Raw genomic sequence first — 20,308 nt, 5'->3', positions numbered from 1 at the left:
TATTCAATTGAAGAACTGATATGAAGTCATTTGAATTGCAATTGGTAAGCGTATATTGTTCAGACAACATTCTAAGTTATATTCACTCGCGAGTTTCTAGAGTTCTCATAATTATACAAGATCAACTGACACATTCTTTGGAAATCGTACCGTATAAATCAATTGTTATTGTTCGTGAATTAAGTTGGTATGTTTACCTTATGCTAAGCATAATTCCTGCTGCTTACACTTGTATGTTGATCCATTCAGACCCTTCCTCTCTTGCAATGTGCAGTTCTTTAATGTGCACATTGTGACATGTCATAATAATATTGAAGAATTTCAAGATTTTATTCAGATATGATGTATTAATACAATGATCTGTCCACGTTTGCATAGTTTATTTGTACATGATATATGAAACGCGTTTTCCATTTGGATCCATAATTGTTTTGCTTGTTTTTTCACAACCGTACCAACAATACGAAATTACAAAAATATCAATTTAACGAAAATATGCAGTATTCCGTGTATCATGGGGTAGATTGGCATATTATTCTAATCATTGTTGAGGATATTTTTACATCACACGAGGGTAGTGTACGAGTTCCGTGAATGCATCTCTTTTCATGTAGCAGGGGATACAAGCCGATCTCCATCTTTAATAACACAATAGGAAAACAGGTAAAAGAAAATATATATATATATTATATACACTGCAGATACAGTTATCACAGAATCCACGAAACCGTACAGTGTCGAGATCACAATGATGAGGAGAGTTTACGAAAGTCCATTGAGAACTGGAGACAGAAAGTTATTTTGAGTCGTTCTGCATCTCTTTAGCCATTTTTGACTTGGATGTTGCTGAAGAACATGCCACACGCCTCACAGATAGGAGCCAGACAACAGTTCACGCATGTTCCGAAGAACTTCTGGGCGCAGCCAAGGTTGATCATCCAGATTCTCAAGCAAGGAGTAATCTGCCACACATGTTGGAAAGTGATGGCGGCGAATTCACATCCCCAACACATAGCCAGGGGACAGCCACAGAAGATAGAGAGGATATTGTAGCAACAGCCTTTCCACAGGTTGAAGCATGTGTAGGACAACTTCCAGACGCAGTCAATACTATGGGCGCCTTCAGGCTCGGCGATCACATCCTCAAACAACACCTGAAAGGTAGAATCATGGGATTAAATGACCTACTTAATACTTTGATGTCTTGGGGATTTCACATTCATGATGGTATGTAGGAGTAGAATGAAGTATCATGTGTTCGTGGAACACTGTGACACGTGCAAGAATCCCAAGTCCTGAACCACACGGAGCAATCGCCGACTCACTAGAGCTGATATACATAAGAGCTTTACGTTTAAGATTCACATTATATTAAAGGATGACATAATAATAGGTAATATTATATTATTATACATATTTTTTATGGATATATAAAGTTTTGAAATGGATAATACTTACAATGTGATACACCCATTCAATCATGAGGTAATGTCTTGTCCAAGGTATTTTCTTATGCCAGCACAAGATGATGCGTAAACTATAGTCATCATGGTGGCATTATTCTACAAAAACTGCTGTCATGTCATCAGTACTCGTTATCTACAGGGGTTGTGGGGAGGTCTAGGGCATAAAGCGTTCACTCGTAACGTAAAGACCATAGTTCGATTCCCCACAGGGGTACATAGTGTAAACCCAATTTCTGGTGTCCACCGCCCAGATATTGCTGAAATATTGCTGAAAGCGGCATAAAACCTAACTCACTCACTAACTCTTTACCCATGTTTCTATGAAATGGATTTAGAATGTATACGTTACTTTCAAAAATATGTTTTTGATATTTATCACTTTTTTAAAAAGGAAATAAGATTAGAAAAGGTTCAGTTTTCTTATTCAACAAGCAATACGTATTCGTGATAATCATGCTGTCATTGTGGGTTAAGTTAAAATATATACCTACGTCAATCAACGCTCAGGGTCATCTAGACTCACATTCTGCTCTGTTTATGGGCTTCTATGGGGACGTATAACAATACTATTCATTATTCAGCAAACTTACACGAAGTCTTACCCTATTATACTCCAGCACGCAAGAGGTGCAAGATCTACATGGTGATTCCACGTTTGTGTTTAGCAGAGGGCCGTTACTAAGGCTTTCTCGACGCAAGCGACATGGTCCTTATCATTTATTCATTCCATGAAGGATTTTAACTTAATTACGGTTTGTTTTATATCCTGGTAACCACTGATTGAAAAACTCAAATATGTCAATGCATATGAATCACATTATCTATTAATGTTAAGAGGCATTATTTGTTACTTGATGAGACAAAAGATGTTACCAACATTTCATCATTCTAATGAAATGGTAAATGTAAATACTTTCGCTCATATTCTTCTAATTTGTACGTGTACTTTTGAAAGCATTCAACTTTGAATTTGAAAATATGATACGACATTAATCGTTTATCGGTAATGTATCATTTAGTAAAGTACACAAGAGTAGAGTTGATTGTGTCTTCAGATTTAACATCACTTCAAATTTCAACATTTGCTTAATTCAACCATACATATTCGTGAACCCAAGTATGTTGCCCCTTGAAACGAGCGACTGTTAACACACAACAGAAACATACATCAAAGCACACTGTTTGATTGGAATTCTAGAAGTTGGTGAGTAAAAAGTTGTTATCTATAAAGATGTATGTTTTCTTATATACATAAAAGCATTTCTTACCTTGACATGGTCATTCAAGTTGTTAGGGTCACGGTTGTCCATGTCAAGGGAGTCAGCCATCCTTGAAGCCTTGTCGTTGAGATATCTCAAACCAGATCCGAACTGTGCCAAAAGGTCTTCCGAATGGCAGGTTGTTTCAGCAGTACAAATTTATATATTTGTTGGTATCTAAGCTGCAGAGAAACAACTTTGCATGACACGCTACCTGATTGGATAGATAGGACACGCCGCCATGGCGACGACCTCGCGTGCTCATCTCGACAAGAACAAGCGCCAACTCATTCCAGCGGATAATAAATCATGTAAACTGTATTCACAATAACAATGCCAAAATAAGTGTTTGGGCAACATTTTAGAACGTATTTGGGTGTGTAGTTACTCTGTAAGGTACAATAAGCTTCATTTTCAAAAGAGGAGATCTCGAGATGATAAGATTACACAATGAAGCCCAATGTCGTTAACGACTTCCCCTGTTTGGTATGAGTAACTGCTGGAACCACGCAACATCAACACGAGAGCTAAAAATACACTCCACACAGCTTTATTTCTTTAAGCGTAACAATATGGTCAATATCGATATAAAGTTAGTTAGTAGCCATTGGGCGTTAAAGTGTAAAATATGAAATTGCCTTTCTGATATAAGATTTTAAGTGTTGAGGGACACTTTTCAGGTCAATCTGTTAAACATAAATACAACCTAATTAATTTCGAAGAAAGACATTTTTAAAATGTAATGTGATTTTTTTTTAAATTGTCTGGTACTGTTCAGATTATGTTTTGCGGACAAGATTTACCGCATTAAACTATTTCATAAAAGATCAAATCAGGGAAGTTTTCAATTACAATAACAGTTTGTTGCCGTAGACAACCAAAGGTCGGTAAATCAGTCAGCGGCCACCCCTCTCAAAGTCCCTGGTCATTGTAGTTAATAGAAGACTCATGTTTCGTTCTTTGTGGTAACGTACAGTCTGTTGAGGAGTATATCCTCTTCATCGAGCTGCCCTGAGATGTGCCAATGATAACGTTTTTCCACATGGCCAGATACTGTGAAGATTAATATTTCCATACACACACCTACGCTGATACTCGGTGGGTGGATATTACACACAAGTGTAACGTTACACTCATGAGCTTAGGTCGGCCCTGGTCTACTTTGTGACTGAACGAACTTTGGTTTCTCATAAAATATATTATTACCTACAAACACGGACGGCGAAACGTTTGTAACTTTGGACAAAGTGATAATGGACGCTAAATGTACTGGCTGCTTGTATTTACAGCATTCTCTCAAAATGCCCTTGGAGTTTCTCTGAAAAATAATGCGTGTCTTTCAGAAGGTGTACACCATATTGATCAGTTATGTTGCGAACAAACTGTATATTATTGCGTGAAACCTCGCTAGTGCGGACTCCGTTAATCTGGAAACCTCGCCCGACTTCTGGACGATTACGTCTGGAAATGCTGACATGTACATGTATACAAAGGGGCATTACTCCGTCACCATGATTCGTTAATCCGGAACTTTGTTAATCCGCATGTGATCCGTTATAATGCAGGTGACTAATATGATTAATTCCATCATTTAGTCACAAGCATTGAACGAGTTTGGTGCCAGACATTTTTTATCAGTTTGGTGTTTAGTCTGAAAGTTACATCCTTACAGGCATACTGTGGCTCCAGCGAGATACTGACGAAGTTCTACCAACTCATCAAATAAAGATTCATTTCATTGAAACATTTATTTTTTGGCTACAGTGAAACTTTGACCACTCGAAATGTCTCGAATTATCTCATTTAAGTCGATTAAACTTTATGGTCCCGGCTGAATTGGTATCGGTACTATGCTTTAATATTGGTACTCATATTGTCTCGAACAGCAGATAGCTCGTTAGATAATTGACGGGACTTCAGTTGACGAGTTTTCCCTGTCTGTTCATGAAATAGAGTTAGCCCCTATTTACCCTTATTCTAATTCTATATCATATATTGGCAGAGTCCTTCTGAACTTCAAAGGGGACACGAGTGACACGAGTGGTGTTGTGCGGTGTTGTGTCCCTTAACCGTGCCAGGATGCACGGATCCCCTAAGAAGTATTTCTCATTACGTGTCTAATAACAACCTAAACACACTAAATTAAGTCTTACCTTTGAGAAAATTTATTTCTGTTAATATTTGAATATTCAAACGATCATATAGTATGACCAGAAATTATTGAGTATTTGAAGGATATGTTTATGTGGATATCTAGTATAAAAAACCACTGACCAGCTATCAAGTGCTTGGTTTCATTCAAGAGAGACAACTCAGTTAATCCTATTTCATTAGTTTGTCAAGAGTTATTCCCCTTTGTTAACTTGCTAGCAGACGTCATTTTCAGTGATCCTCAGTATGGATGATTAAGAGAAGAGGAGGTTGATTTTAGAGTATTATAACAAGGACATCAGATCAGCTGAAGTGATTTCAAGTAGAACAGGCACACCTTTGACCACTGTTTATCGTGTTTTGAAAAATATTGAAAGTGGAGATGGCACTGAGCAAAAGAGAGGCGCAGGTTGGCCCAGAAAAGTGACAGTCGGTTACAGGAGGCGTTTTGGTATTCTTGTTTCTAAAAACAAACGAAGGAGTTTAGAAAACTTGGATCTGTGGTTGGATATGATTGATAGAGGAACTGTGGCTGTCTGTAAGGAGACAATTAGAACTGAGCTGCATGCAATAGGTTGGGAGAAAGTCGAGGAATTCCATCACCGATCATGAAACCTGAACAAAAGGAGCGAAGGTTGAACTGAACTTAGAGCATAGAAATTTTAACTGGGACAATATAATTTTCTCAGATGAAATGTCTGTATGGCTGTTTCCTAATACACTAAAATTCTGGACCAAACAAACTGAAAAACCTTTGTATCAGCGCCAAAGTACAGTCCAAAATTCCACGTGTGTGGTGGCATATCTGTGTTAGGGCAACGCCCATGTGTGTATTTGAAGGGAATATGAACAGTGAGCGGTACACAGATATTCTCGAGGGACATTTACTTTCATCTGCTCAAGTATTCTATGGAAATTCTTGGATTTTCCAGCAAGACAACGACCCAAAACATCGTTCAAAGCATTCTCAGGCCTGGTTTCGGACCCACAATATGACATTATTAGATTGGCCAAGCTACAGCCCTGACCTAAATCCAATAGAAAATGTTTGGGGGCTTATGAAGGAAAGTGTCAATAAAATAAATCTGACAAATATTGCTGAAATGAAAGAAGAGGCGGTCCGATATTGGGACAGCATGAACCGCGACTTTCTAACTACTTGGATCAGTAGTATGCCCCGCCGCCTTGAAGCCTGCATTGCTGCCCATGGTGACTTGACAAAATACTAAGTGTTCACCTGTCTTTGAAGCTGGAGTTATGTTGTACTAATATTCACATTTAATACGTGAGTAATGAGTGATTTTTATTTTAAATTACAATCTTTAAATTCTCAATAATTTCTGGTAATACTGTATCTTGTTAATTTTATAGCGATAATGCTTCGTCGAGGGGGACGAGTCAATCAGGCGCCATCTTGTTACTGTCACATGATTTCGAGCCCCTCCATTACAGTCAAGTTAAAAATAGATGCAAAACATGATCAGTCACATGACATTTTAGACTGGAAGTTTACAACAGCCTCAGGGGCTTGTAACGCGGAAAATAGCAGCTACAAGATCTGTGGTCACACCCAGTGTAAGTATACGGAAAGAGGTGTAACGAGGTCAACTCACAAAGTTCGTTCGAGCACGAATTCAACAATGTCCACTGTAAATACACCTTTCAAATTTACACTCATTTCAAGCCAATACATTTAGCTACACAATGAGGCATAGATGACAAAAATCGAAGCCGTACGTTTATAGTGAGTGAGTTGGGTTTAACGCCGCTTTCAACAGTATTCCAGTTATATCGCGGCGTGTCAGCTTAATGTGGGAGGAAAGCCCGAAGTGATGCAGGTCTTAGACGTTTACCACTTCGTTGAAACCAATGAGCACGGGTATGGTGCTGACAAACCTTGAAACATAATCAGGGCAAACCGGGATTTGAACCCACAATCATAGGTTTCTGGCGTGCCCAAGGGGCGCAACTCTGCACAGCGAATCGCGGCGCCATAGACGAGTGGGCCACCCTTGCCCACTCCGTACGTTTGGAGCTAGCGTCTTCAGAAGCTCAAAATATCGTGATTTTTCCGTTCAGAATTTGTACCGCTAATATACCCTTTTTCTTGTTTATTGGATCGTGTACAGAAATACCACGCGCCAAAACACATTCAATCGATGGCACCTGTCAGCCCGCCCATCGTCATTCTTTGCGCGACACATAAACCTGATGGTATAATGAGTTTACGTATATTTATTCGTCTAAACAAGCCCCTTGCCGTGCCCTGTCAACCATAGACCACCTTGGCCTTAACATACCCCGCATTGAACAAAAGCCAGCGATCTGATTGGCTATAAATATTTTTTTCCTCTACATCGTCTGCTAAAATGAATGGTGCGACGTTTTTCAGTTTGTTTGATTGTTTACCAGCTTGAGAGGAATGCCCGGGGTGATGCAGGTCTCAGAAGTTCACTTCTGTGAGGAAACCTAGGATGATGCTGACAAAACTATGATAAATTTATCAGAAAAAAATGAGATTTGAACCCATGGTCCTAGAATTCTGGCACGCCCAAGGGACGTAAATCTGCATAGTGAATATTTTGTAGTATAGACACTGTACTGTTGTGTGTGTTCTTTACCACTCTTCTGTGTATTCTGCTACTTCAACGTGAGATATAGATTATCAGGGACCCTCTGGGAAGCCAAGCTAGCTTCCTGGCACGCCCACGATACCGAACTTTGCGCACAGTGAATTGTGGCGCCTTAGACAACTGTGCCTACTGCAACTCTCCGAGTATGATTTGTTTGTTTGTTTGTCTGTTTGTTTAACGTCGCACTTAGCAATATTCCAGCTATATGACGGCGGTCTGTAAATAATTGAAACAGTATAGTGATTGACATCATGAACATCGATCTACGCATTTGGGATGCGATGACATCAACCAAGTCAGCAAGCCTTGGCCACCCGATCACGTCAGTCGCCTCAAGTATGGTTGCTGAAGACCTATAATTCTAAAATTCTGGTTTCTGATGTCACCCGAAACAATATAACTTGAATATGGCTAAAAGTGGTTTAAAACCCAACTCATTCAATTTCAATATGACAGACAATTTGCAACAAAGTCGTGCAGCTTTAGAAACAACAGGTTGCATAGCCACACCTGCTAAATTCCATATTCCTTATTCAGCAACGATATGATCTCTTTTCCCTGTAATCAATAGACCATTGCATAATATATACACAGACAATGTGTGGGACGATATTTGTTTAGATGGCTTCACGATACCAACATATGGTTCTGTTTGTACACGACTGTGCAACTGAATATATAATTCAAGTACAAGTAACATAAAACAGGCATTGATTCACAGTTGCGTCCCTTGGAAGTGCCAGAATCTTATGCATGATCATCGATTCGAATGCCCTGGTTGTGCTTCTAGGTTTGCTAGCACAATAGTGAGTGAGTGAGTTGGGTTTAACGCCGCTTTTAACAGTATTCCAGTTATATCGCGGCGTGTCAGCTTAATGTGGGAGGAAAGCCCGAAGCCTAGCACAATAAAGGCACATGACATCGTTTCAATGTTGAAATGTGGTTGATCTGACGTTAAGTGTTTCAACATTGGCCTTTCGAATTAGAAAATATGTTGAAATCTGACATTGTTCAACATTGAAAAGTAATCTAAAATTCAACATTTCATAATAAACAAAAAATTCAGCGATGTCTTTATGAAATATGCAGTGAAATTTGCAGTGGGGTCAATATATTTATAGACTCTAGACTCAATGTTTTATACCAAACGGTAATGTTCTTCATGTATAGACACTGGTACAAATGATGAAGAGAAGATAGTGTTCACCACTCTTTATTGGCTGAGTTCTTCGTAACATTAAATATGTTCTGAAGAGTAAATTAAATATACTCTTTAGTGATAATAAAGCAAATAAATCAATTAAAGTTCTTGAAAAGTATTCAAACATTCATAATGTTCACCCAAAATCATCCCCAATATAGGTTACATTTCATTTTGAAACAAGGATTTCTCCTTAAATTTAACTCGCTACAAAATTCACATTTACGGTAAATAAACATTTTCTTTGACTGATATTTACGCAACAAAGAATAGTTATACCATTTAGGGGATATAACAATACTTGAAAACATTATAAATACTTCCAGCATATATTTTGAGCACTCAAAAATGATTGAAAATCGAACAACACGCCCTTTGAAAAATGCAAAATTAATTATCAATAAAGTTGACGTATTTCCAAAACTTGCATTTATGACATGATAATACATTAAACAAAAAACAGTATTTCATAACTGAAGATTAGTGCTCAGCCGCTACCTCTCTGCAACACATAGAAATTCTCACACATTTGACCATCTTGGGTCACTCACGCTCATCGCTGGAGCTCGCAAAACACAACAGGGAGTCATCATTATTTTGGAAACACAGTACATATACCAAAACGGCTTGATCAAACCGGCAAACTGAAATATGTCTTTCTTGGCATAAATGAAATTAATTATTAGTTATTTTAGATTCAAATGTCATTTCAACCAGACACATTTTGTTTAAAGATTATAATTAATTTTCATATAATATTTATTAATTAATACTTTTCTGAACCACCGGAATTAATAATGTAGAAAAAGAATTCCCGAACATTTCCGTCGCGTATTTAGGCAATATCACCTCGGATAATATCACCATCGAACGGCTGAGTAATGATGAATAAAACAGACAAGCGCAGTGTGTGTGCACGCCAGTCCCTTTTCAACAAAGAAAGTCGAGACTAAGAACAAAGTGCCAATAATATGTATTAACGTACATTTGTCTGGTTTGTAACAGAGTTGAGGGTCCATTTGACCTGATTATATGGTGCTATAGAGATGTATCAGTGCAACCAAAACCCAGCCAATACCCAGCAAAACCCCAACCAATACCCAACAAAAACCCAACCAATATCTAACCCAAATTCTACGTTGTTTCATTATTGATGTTGATTCAGCGTGGATATTTTGATATCATTTTAACATTCAAATCAACCAAAAATCAATGCAATTTCAAAGATGAAGCACAACATTGATTCAACACTGATTAAACATTGTTGTGCTTGCTGGGGTGCTGACAGGTGTCAACATTGATGTGCCTGTTGGGATGCTGACAGGTGTCAACATTGATGTGCCTGTTGGGGTGCTGACAGGTGTCAACATTGATGTGCCTGTTGGGATGCTGACAGGTGTCAACATTGATGTGCCTGTTCGGATGCTGACAGAATTCAACATTGATGTGACTGCTGGGTGGTGAATGGTTTCAACACTGATGTGACTGCTGGGATGCAGACAGGTTTCAACATTGATGTGCCTGCTGGGATGCTGACAGGTTTCAACATTAATGTGCCTGTTCGGATGCTGACAGAATTCAACATTGATGTGACTGCTGGGTGGTAAATGGTTTCAACACTGATGTGACTGCTGGGATGCTGACAGAATTCAACATTGATGTGCTTGCTGGGGTGCTGACAGGTGTCAACATTGATGTGCCTGCTAGGTGGAGACGGGTTTCAACATCGATGTGACTGCTGGGATGCTGACAAGCTTCAACATTGATGTGCCTGCTAGGTGGAGACAGGTTTCAACATCGATGTGACTGCTGGAATGCAGACAGGTTTCAACATTGATGTGCCTGCTGGGTGGTGACAGGTTTCAACACTGATGTGCTTGCTGGGATGCTGACAGGTTTCAACATTGATGTGCCTGCTGGGATGCTGACAGGTTGCAACATTGATGTGCCTGCTGGGATGCTGACAAGCTTCAACATTGATGTGCCTGCTAGGTGGAGACAAGCTTCAACATTGATGTGCCTGCTTGGTGGTGACAGGTTTCAACATTGATGTGCCTGCTGGGTGGTGACAGGTTTCAACATTGATGTGACTGCTGGGATGCTGACAAGCTTCAACATTGATGTGCCTGCTGGGTGTTGACAGGTTTCAACATGGATGTGACTGCTGGGATGCTGACAGGTGTCAACATTGATGTGGCCTGTTGGGATGCTGACAGGTTTCAACATCGATGTGACTGCTGGGACGCTGACAGGTGTCAACATTGATGTGGCCTGTTGGGATGCTGACAGGTTTCAACATGGATGTGACTGCTGGGACGCTGACAGGTGTCAACATTGATGTGGCCTGTTGGGATGCTGACAGGTTTCAACATGGATGTGACTGCTGGGACGCTGACAGGTTTCAACATTGATGTGCCTGTTGGGGTGCTGACAGGTTTCAACATGGATGTGACTGCTGGGACGCTGACAGGTTTCAACATTGATGTGCCTGTTGGGGTGCTGACAGGTTTCAACATGGATGTGACTGCTGGGACGCTGACAGGTTTCAACATTGATGTGCCTGTTGGGGTGCTGACAGGTTTCATAATGGATGTGGCCTGTTGGGATGCTGACAGGTTTCAACATGGATGTGACTGCTGGGACGCTGACAGGTTTCAACATTGATGTGCCTGTTGGGGTGCTGACAGGTTTCAACATTGATGTGCCTGCTGGGTGCTGACAGGTTTCAACATTGATGTGCCTGCTAGGTGGAGACAGGTTTCAACATTGATGTGCCTGCTGGGGTGCTGACAGGTTTCAACATTGATGTGGCCTGTTGGGATGCTGACAGGTTTCAACATGGATGTGACTGCTGGGACGCTGACAGGTTTCAACATTGATGTGCCTGTTGGGGTGCTGACAGGTTTCAACATTGATGTGCCTGCTGGGTGCTGACAGGTTTCAACATTGATGTGCCTGCTAGGTGGAGACAGGTTTCAACATTGATGTGCCTGCTGGGGTGCTGACAGGTTTCAACATTGATGTGCCTGCTAGGTGGAGACAGGTTTCAACATCGATGTGACTGCTGGGATGCTGACAGGTTTCAACACTGATGTGCCTGCTAGGTGGAGACAGGTTTCAACATCGATGTGACTGCTGGGATGCTGACAGGTTTCAACATTGATGTGCCTGCTGGGATGCTGACAGGTTTCAACATCGATGTGACTGCTGGGTGCTGACAGGTGTCAACATTGATGTGGCCTGTTGGGATGCTGACAGGTTTCAACACTGATGTGCTTGCTGGGACGCTGACAGGTGTCAACATTGATGTGGCCTGTTGGGATGCTGACAGGTTTCCACATTCACTTGATACGCCGTGATGTATTTTATTATTGTTTTTTTCAAAGCGCCATTAAACCAAACTTGCTGACTCACTCATTAACTTTTTGGATATCTTCCTCATCTTTTATATGTAATAACATAAGACTGAATTATTGTATGAAGACAATTTATTAAGCTATGGTGACCTTTTAGAATCCTGTTGCCATGACAATGGCATATTTTCCATTAATATAACCTGCTGCCAGGGAATTTCTGCAGAATACCTGTTTCCTATACAACCTGCAGCTAATGTCATCGTTTGTCTTCCGCTGTTCTAAAATCGATCAGCACTGGGGGCTACGATTATACTGACGCCGCTCATCTTTTGTCTGTTTAAGGACAGAGGAGAGATGGCGGAATTAGGAGCAGCTAAAGGAGGGGCCTGTACAGAAAAGGGGAAAAGATAAAAGTCTTCAAAGGCCTCTGGTTTATACTGGTCAGAATGACGGACTTTGCTGTCCACTCTTATTGCACATCAATACTTTAGGTACAAATTATCTGCTGTTGGGATAAACAACAGGACTGACTCCATTCGCCTTGACGGTATGGTCACTGGTATCCGTTACCGTGACGAGGTGTTAGAGTGACATCGATTTCCAAGAGCTATCTTTAGAAGCCCAGACGTATCTAGCCAGTTGTGAAGAGTCTTGGGGATGACACGTTACCAACATTCAGTTTTTTGACACCTCAGTTTCACTGTGTGTGTTTGTTGTTAACCCCGCACTCAGCAATATTCCAGCTATATGACTGCGGTCTGTAACCGGATTTAAACCGGATTTAAAATAAAACACTCAGGTGGACTATTGCTGAGTGCGACGTTAAACAACAAACAAACAAAAAACAAATCAAAGGAATTCACTGCTGCATGGTATTTGAAAGCTATGTTAGAAACGATCATTTTACATGCGCTTCCCCGAACACCTGTGTATGTGGCAGTGCATTTTGCATTTGTTATTATCTTCAGTATGCATTGTTATTCAAAAACCGATTTATTGATTTTCAAAACCTTTTAAAAAAAGTCATGCCTTTCAAGCAAGACATCTGTGGACATAAAGTGTGGATGGTTATGATTCCCACAAAGAGTGGATGTTTGGTAGCACAAATTGTGCGGCCTATGTCATTATTTGAAGAAAGAACGGGAACACACAGTTTATATTGTTTGTGGGTACTGGGTACTTGAATCCGATACTGCATAATGTTGAACTCCTGAGCTGGGTGTGTAATACATATAATGTCAACAAATATATCACTAATTTATTAAAAGGATTTAAGAAACAATTTATCTCTGATAAAGCCTTTTGACGAGGGATTAGATAAAAAATTGTTTAATAAACATGCTGGAAACAAATTGTCGTGCCCTTAGTATTCAGTGTCAGAGTAAGTATTTAGTCTTTAATAAAAGTTCCAGGCTCCGGAATATTAAAGGGCTTTCCCCTAAGGATACACAGGGACATGAAAACCAACACGGCGTTGACAGTTGTCGAAGTTTATTGCACTAGTTCTCAGGTCTATCTCACAAAATGTCCAAGCGATGCCCGAAGTCACAACATTTGGGTCAGGAAACAACACATGACAACGATAGTAGCGCTGGGGTGTCTTATTTTCATTGCCAGTGATGATATTCTGTTTCCGGGTCATAATTGGTCTCCAGCAACCCATGCTTGTCCTAATAGGCGACTAAGGGGATCGGGTGGTCAGACTCGCTAACTTGGTTGATACATGTCATCGTATCATGTATTTACATCATTTAGATTATTTATAGACCGCAGTCATTAAGGTGGAATTTTGTTGAGTGCGGGGTTAAACAACAAACACGAACAACCAAACCATATTGTGTTTAGTCTAAGTAAGAATGGTACTGCTATAAACTATGGTTGTATTAAGATGAGAGACCGATTGTTAAAATCTTTTTTTAATAAAACCCATCTGTTTGCCTTTCTGTCTGCTAATAACCAGTGACGTGATCGGCATTCATCACCAATAATAGTTCAGACCTTGTTCCAAAACAATAGTAGTTTCAGAAGTTACCACAAAATATCTCCTGACAACAATTACTTTTCAAAACTCGCTTATGGTGGAATATTGTTTTTTCATATGTGGTCTTCTTCCCGAGACAAGGGAGTCAACTGACTATAAAAGTCCCGTTTCCACTCTTGCAGAACTAGGCAGTAATTATATACATGTAGGTGTATTTTGGCTGGACTAACGAGTCTCTGCAAAGCCCAATCAAAATCGCGATAAGAAATCAACACCCGGTTCGTAAACTGCCGTGCAGATTTCGGGAGATTCAGACTTAGTTAGTCAAGCGTGTAAATTAGACTTATACAGTCAGTTAACTCCCCTGCCTCGGAAAGATGACATTTGGTCGGGTTAACTAAACATACATATAGAAAAACATGGTATCAATCAGATAACAATAACAAATATATATATGTATGTACGTAAAAGTGTAAATCCCATGGAAAAGTGCTATGTCCTTTATATGTGTTGCATTGCTGTAGTCCAAGATGACATGGTGTGATCAACATATTGCTAATATCAGACTGACAATGTCGAGAAATGCCATTTCATGACCGTATTCAAATATCAGAGACGATGGTGTATGCAGGATGTCGTTGTTTTCGAGGTTGCCACTATGGTCTATTGTTTCTGAAATGCGTGGAATATCATGCCACAACCCTCACAGCAGGGGTCCAAGACACAGTGGACGCACATCCCGTAGAACTTCTTGATACAGCCACAGTTTAGTTCCAGGAACTTGAACATTGGCGTGACGATCCAGACGTGTGCGAATGCGACGACGGCAAATTCACAACCCCATCGAGCAGCTATGCAGATTCCATAGAAAAACGTAAGAAGATTGTAGATGCAACTCTTCCAGCAGTTGAAACACCTGAAGGAGTTGACCCACACACAGTCCAAGCTGTGGATGCCCTCTGGCTCAGCCAATATATCCTCGAAGGCGACCTGAAAAAGCACGGTGAAAGAGAATATCTTTGAATCAGGTAGGGTTGAATGTGTGTAGAAGTATTTATCAAATCGCACTCCATGAATATTTTCCCACACATTTAAGGATCATATTCTTCACCTTAATCAATGTTTTCTGAAATGGCATTTTTATACGTCTCTTCTTCATAATATGTTTTGGTAATATATATGATAAAGACGTACATAAAGATGAAAAGTGTATACGTCTGGGATCATTGCTTTTGTTTTGATTGCCACCAGTGGGGAGGATAAGCTCCCCTTTCCGCGAACACCTGGTATATTTACTGTTTGATAGTAATTTCATAAACAAATGCTTATGATATACATGTAGTCTGAATCTTACGTTTTCTTATGATCAAGTTTTTTCGCTTCTTTTTAAACAAAGTGTTCCAGAAAATGTTCGAAAACGTAGTTTGACACATGCTTTCCCAAAAATGCTTTGAAGAAAACTAAGGGGAAAAAATGTTCGGCACTTCCAGAGGAAAAGTCTTGATGCAGTGATTTAAAGAATATCATTTCGGTAACAATATTCCCATTATCCAGTATCATTAAATTTGTGTTTAGTTTTTAATTTTAAAAGCTTATCTCAAAATAAAAGAGTGCATCAAGGTGCAAGAAAATGTCGACGTGCACTTTGTTAATTCGACTGCAACTTTAATGATCTAGCCATTTAATATACGTTTGTGAGTCCTTTATGAGATCTCTTCCAACGTACATGTACAAGTATAATGCAATAGCGTGTGGTCATAAATGATAAAACACCGAATCGAAGAAAAGGTCTATTTCTTGTCCAAAATACAACTTAATGACGTCATATTATAGTATTGCTTTACTATGACGTCATATAGCTACACCGCTAGATCACACGCTTACTCCGGTTCCCGTTTGCCAAAGGGTTTGATGTTTTGACTACATTCAGTGAAATTATTTATGAATGTTTTCAAAAGGGTTAGATTTTGGCACTGACACCTGATGCTAACACGTATGCCAGTCGGTGATCAGGAAGCACTAAGACAAACAATTCAAATTTAGACATGAAGGCTCTAACTGGAAAGAGCAAATATATCTTTTTTGTGTATATAGATAATCGCATTTGCAGTAAGAGTAGTGATGGCATTTCATGGTGACGTCAAGGGAAAAATCAATGAGACACAATGCCGCTGTATAAAAATACGCCACAAGGACACAGTATACTGATTCTGAGCCCACCAGTTCTTGTTTTACCCCATCAATGCCGAGTGCCGGGCGAGTTAACACAAAGTGCTATCCTTAAACGTCTTTAACTTGATCTAGCCATGGGATCAAACAACCGACCTCGCTTTCTCCTGGCAAACGCCCTATCCGCTACCCACAACCAGACGGTTAACATTTGATAGTAAGTCAATTTGCATATTATCATGAGATGTTATACCAGAATGCCTTACCGTGATGTGATTATTAATTCCATTGGGGTCACGATCTTCCAGGTCTAATATATCGTCCATATTGTTTGTTCGAAAGTTCTGGTAATAGCCAATGCACTGAGATATCCATTAACTGGTCATTGTTGTGTTCGGACCTATTTATCAACAGCCTCCATGGCTACCACAAACAAAAACTCCGTCTCTTAGTGATTAACTTTATGTGGAGTTGGTTAAGGGTATTTGGGATTAGCCCTTACGTAACAAGCCGGTTGTTTTCTATGCTAACGAAGTGGCACAAATGAATTCAGGATTATACAAAGGGACTGGTTTCACACTAATTGTCAGGTTTTAACATGTACGTGTTTGTCGACATAAACACCTCACACTTTCACGATATCCATATGGTCAGCTATTTATCCGTTGAATTTTCACCAATATTCACTAATTTTCCATTTATATAATTTTCAGCACTTTTGTGCAGTCTGTTTCGGCAAATACTGTTTATTCTCTGTCTTTGACGTTATAAGTTAATTAGCATAAGTATAGTTGGTTAACGTTCTGTGAGGGGCGGCAGGGTAGCCGTAGTGTTGAAACTTTGTCTTATCATGCCCGAAAGAGTTTCCATGGGTATAATTTGTGAAGCCTATGGATATTGATCTTGTTGGTCTACTGCCGAAGGCGGCGTAAAAATCTACTCATTCACCGTTACAGGTGTGAGTTGGTGTCTGAGGCTTTGATATGTTCTGATAGCCCTGTACGCGGGGTTACAGTTTGTCCCCCGGGTGTTTCCCTGATGTGGAGGCGTCCTAAATAGTGTCTTAAACCCTCTGGATGCCGAGTTTTTTTTCTGACGCACATTTTCATAAGATCGGAAAAGTGAAGGTTGTGCGAGAATTGCGCTCACGCGGCACCCGATCAACCTCTGGCTATAAAATTATGCAGAGGTGGAGAATATTAAATTTCCTATTTGATGGTGTAAAGTTAACTGCAAATATTGAACCGGTGTTAAAAAAAAAACACTTCTAAGTGTTGCCCGAGAATTTTTTCTACCTTGAAAAACAGTAAATTTCTCCGCTTTTTATCGTACACCGATAAAAGTACTGTGCGACGATTTTTTTTATTTACAAGCTTTACGGAATCTGTGAGCGAACAAAATACTGCCTAATATCTAAACGGCATAACTATATACCAAATGCAGTTATATGCGTATGTATAACGACAAACATGCAATGCCAAAAATAGCTTGCCGTAAATGACGAAAACTGATTTTTCTCTATGACGTCAAAAGGCGACAGAGAGGTTACACACGCACAAAGAAAAGGGGGCATAACTCCGCTAAGCTTAGCACTAGTTTATTGTAACTCCGGTCACTTGGTGAGCTTTAGCTGTGGGTAAGGATAATATATTTTCGTGGTGTTTTGTTCACGAGGAACCAAACTATTCCAACACAAATATAGATAAAGAAACTGTATACGTTTAGTTGTAAAAAACAACATAAGAAATGATGAAATCGTGCTTCATAAAAAAGCGGTAAAAGAGAAATGGATGGCCTTATCTAACCGATAACTTAGTCCTCAGATTCCAACATTCTCCTGAATGTGTAAGTGTAATTTGACTAATGTTGCACCATTATTAATGGAGCACTAGCCTTATCATCAAATGTAATGAAATACCCTAAAAAAATAACACCGTTCTATTTGACGTCATGGCTGTTTTAATGTCTTTGATAACGTCGGAGAAAGATGACTCTGGTATTTTGATTAATATATATCTCCCCTAATTTTCGTTCATGATATGGAAAATCTCGATGTGTAAAACGGAATGTGGCGCTTTTTCGACACAACATAAAATGACTGCTTTTACCAATTAAATAATGTTTGGAATATGTAAACAATTAGCTAGTTTATCGTGTGTCTTAATTTGACAAGACACGCACCTGTTTGGCATCAATTTACGTAATGAAATACACAAAATAATATTTCAAAACAACCAAATTATATTCAGTATTGGACAGATATTGTTATTATTTTTCTTCATCTTGTCTCAGAATTACACACTAAAAGATGCGAAGAAAGCTCTATTGGTATAGAATTATTAGGATAATCGTATCCGGTTGAACCAACAGCTAGGGTACTTGGCATGAGTTTAATTTTATACATCTTACAATTCCTGGAGAAATAAAGTGAACAGTTTAATATCTTGTGATCACAATATTGAAAAAAGAATGAACCCATTGAATATATAATGCAAAACAAGAGGAATAATTGTTTGTGGCTAACACGCACCTGGCGAATCGTTAGCTATCACGGCTCTGTGTATCAAACGACAATTTTATTTTTTTTTAAATTCCAAGACCAAGACAATTTCAGAAATGTGTGCATATCTTTTTACGAAAAATATTATCCATTTTGTCAAAGTAACATAGAACTATTCATTTTTAGTTATAAAATAAAATGAAACAGCTATTCAAAGACATTGGTTATATGAACTTATGATATTGACTATTACACATCCCAAGAAATACGTACATGCTGCAGTTACCTTTACGCTTCATCGTGTAACACTTGTCCAAAGGAAAGAAATATCGTATTCGACACTAAAAACCTATCAATTGTTATGTAAACAATGTTCAAACAAACAGGAGATTATCAAAGATTCGTTCATACATGTTGCGGCTTATATTTGCGTATGATATCATTTTGAACATTGACAAATATCCAAAGGGAAATTGATTGTGTGAAAAAATGTATAAAACATATGCAAAATCTACATCATAACTGAAACTGTAAACAGCATGATACAATGATCGTGTGCACTCTCATTCAAGGACCTTCACCTCAAAGAAATTACCAAATATGTACAACAATGTTGACGTATGACATCACTACCTGTGACCGACTTTTACAAAATGGCGTGTTCACTGTCAACAGTACGCGGGATTTTACGAGAGGACTTTCGTTGATTCAGGGATCGCATATACATAAATGTGCCATAAATGTGACATGTAAGTAGTCAGAAACATTCTGACAATCTATGTACTGTTATTTGTTCTTATAATCTTCATCGAAAAGAACCGAAATAGGCAGAAATTCCGATAAATACCGTTGTCGTTGTGCGTGATTTTGCGTCAGTCATGGCGTCACACAGAACGGTAACTTTGACAATTTCTGTTGAAAATATCAAATCATTGCAATGTATCTATTTTAAATACCCTAATTTTTCATACTATTCCCTTCCCGTGCATATTCTGAAAATGTTGAGCCAATGTCTTGAAAGATTAGACGAATGGATAGCTCTAAATTGGAGAAAAGCTACACTGTGTAAAATCTGTATTTTGCTTTGTTTACATTTCAAACAAGTGCAGTTTTTCGAGCACAGCGTTCGTTTTCACACCTGACATATTTTGCTTGATTTCATCCAGCCACTTTGTATTGGTGACAAAGACCATTGGTCATTTGATTCTAAAATGTATGAGGAATTCAAGGATGTGTGTATGGCAGCTAAGTTTGAAATATACACGATGTTACAGGCGCCTCATAACCGGTGTACCTCAAACGTGATTTTGTAAACACTAGCCAATATGGCGGAAAGTTCACTTCGGCGTTCGTGTTTGCGTATTTTCCAAAACATTCGAAACGATTCTCGTGTTATCGGAGACGTTTTGGAATGATCATTGGTGATTTAATTAAATACATATACCCGTGATCACTAATATACTATTTTTGAAATTCATTTCTCCGAGTAAATGTCCTAAATTTTGATTTCAAAACATGCTGTAAATAACCCCGTGAGTGGTGATTTAGTAATGTGTAAAAATTGGCGACATTTACGATGTGCCTAATTTTCA

The 20,308-nt window shown here is 39.1% G+C and overlaps 2 protein-coding genes across 2 annotated transcripts; both read right to left on the bottom strand.

Moving 5' to 3' along the window:
* Positions 1–408: 408 nt before the first annotated feature.
* Positions 409–2,843, bottom strand: LOC139445400 (caveolin-1-like). Its single transcript, XM_071226540.1, has 2 exons — positions 2,735–2,843; positions 409–1,154 (listed from the first exon to the last, which is right to left on the bottom strand). Exons 1-2 carry the CDS (start codon positions 2,792–2,794, stop codon positions 822–824), a joined length of 393 nt encoding a protein of 130 aa, XP_071082641.1. The 5' UTR covers positions 2,795–2,843; the 3' UTR covers positions 409–821.
* Positions 2,844–14,710: 11,867 nt separating this feature from the next.
* On the bottom strand, positions 14,711–16,542 carry LOC139445997 (caveolin-1-like). Its single transcript, XM_071227263.1, has 2 exons — positions 16,483–16,542; positions 14,711–15,037 (listed from the first exon to the last, which is right to left on the bottom strand). The coding sequence occupies exons 1-2, from the start codon at positions 16,540–16,542 to the stop codon at positions 14,711–14,713; spliced, it is 387 nt and encodes a 128-aa protein (XP_071083364.1).
* Positions 16,543–20,308: the final 3,766 nt, after the last annotated feature.

This window comes from Haliotis cracherodii, unplaced genomic scaffold (genome assembly GCF_022045235.1).
Source record: "Haliotis cracherodii isolate W230 unplaced genomic scaffold, xgHalCrac1.p SCAF_6, whole genome shotgun sequence".
NCBI lineage: Eukaryota > Metazoa > Mollusca > Gastropoda > Lepetellida > Haliotidae > Haliotis > Haliotis cracherodii.
The sequence above is the reverse complement of the archived record's forward strand: the minus strand, read 5'-3'. Positions and strand labels throughout refer to the sequence as shown.

Excerpts from the sequence above, each read along its gene's own strand:
- LOC139445997 (XM_071227263.1), bottom strand. The coding sequence starts at position 16,542 with ATGGACGATATATTAGACCTGGAAGATCGTGACCCCAATGGAATTAAT. Across the intron at positions 15,038-16,482 it reads GAATTAATAATCACATCACG|GTCGCCTTCGAGGATATATT; the intron begins GTAAGGCATTCT and ends GTGCTTTTTCAG.
- LOC139445400 (XM_071226540.1), bottom strand. The coding sequence starts at position 2,794 with ATGGCTGACTCCCTTGACATGGACAACCGTGACCCTAACAACTTGAAT. Across the intron at positions 1,155-2,734 it reads ACTTGAATGACCATGTCAAG|GTGTTGTTTGAGGATGTGAT; the intron begins GTAAGAAATGCT and ends TCTACCTTTCAG.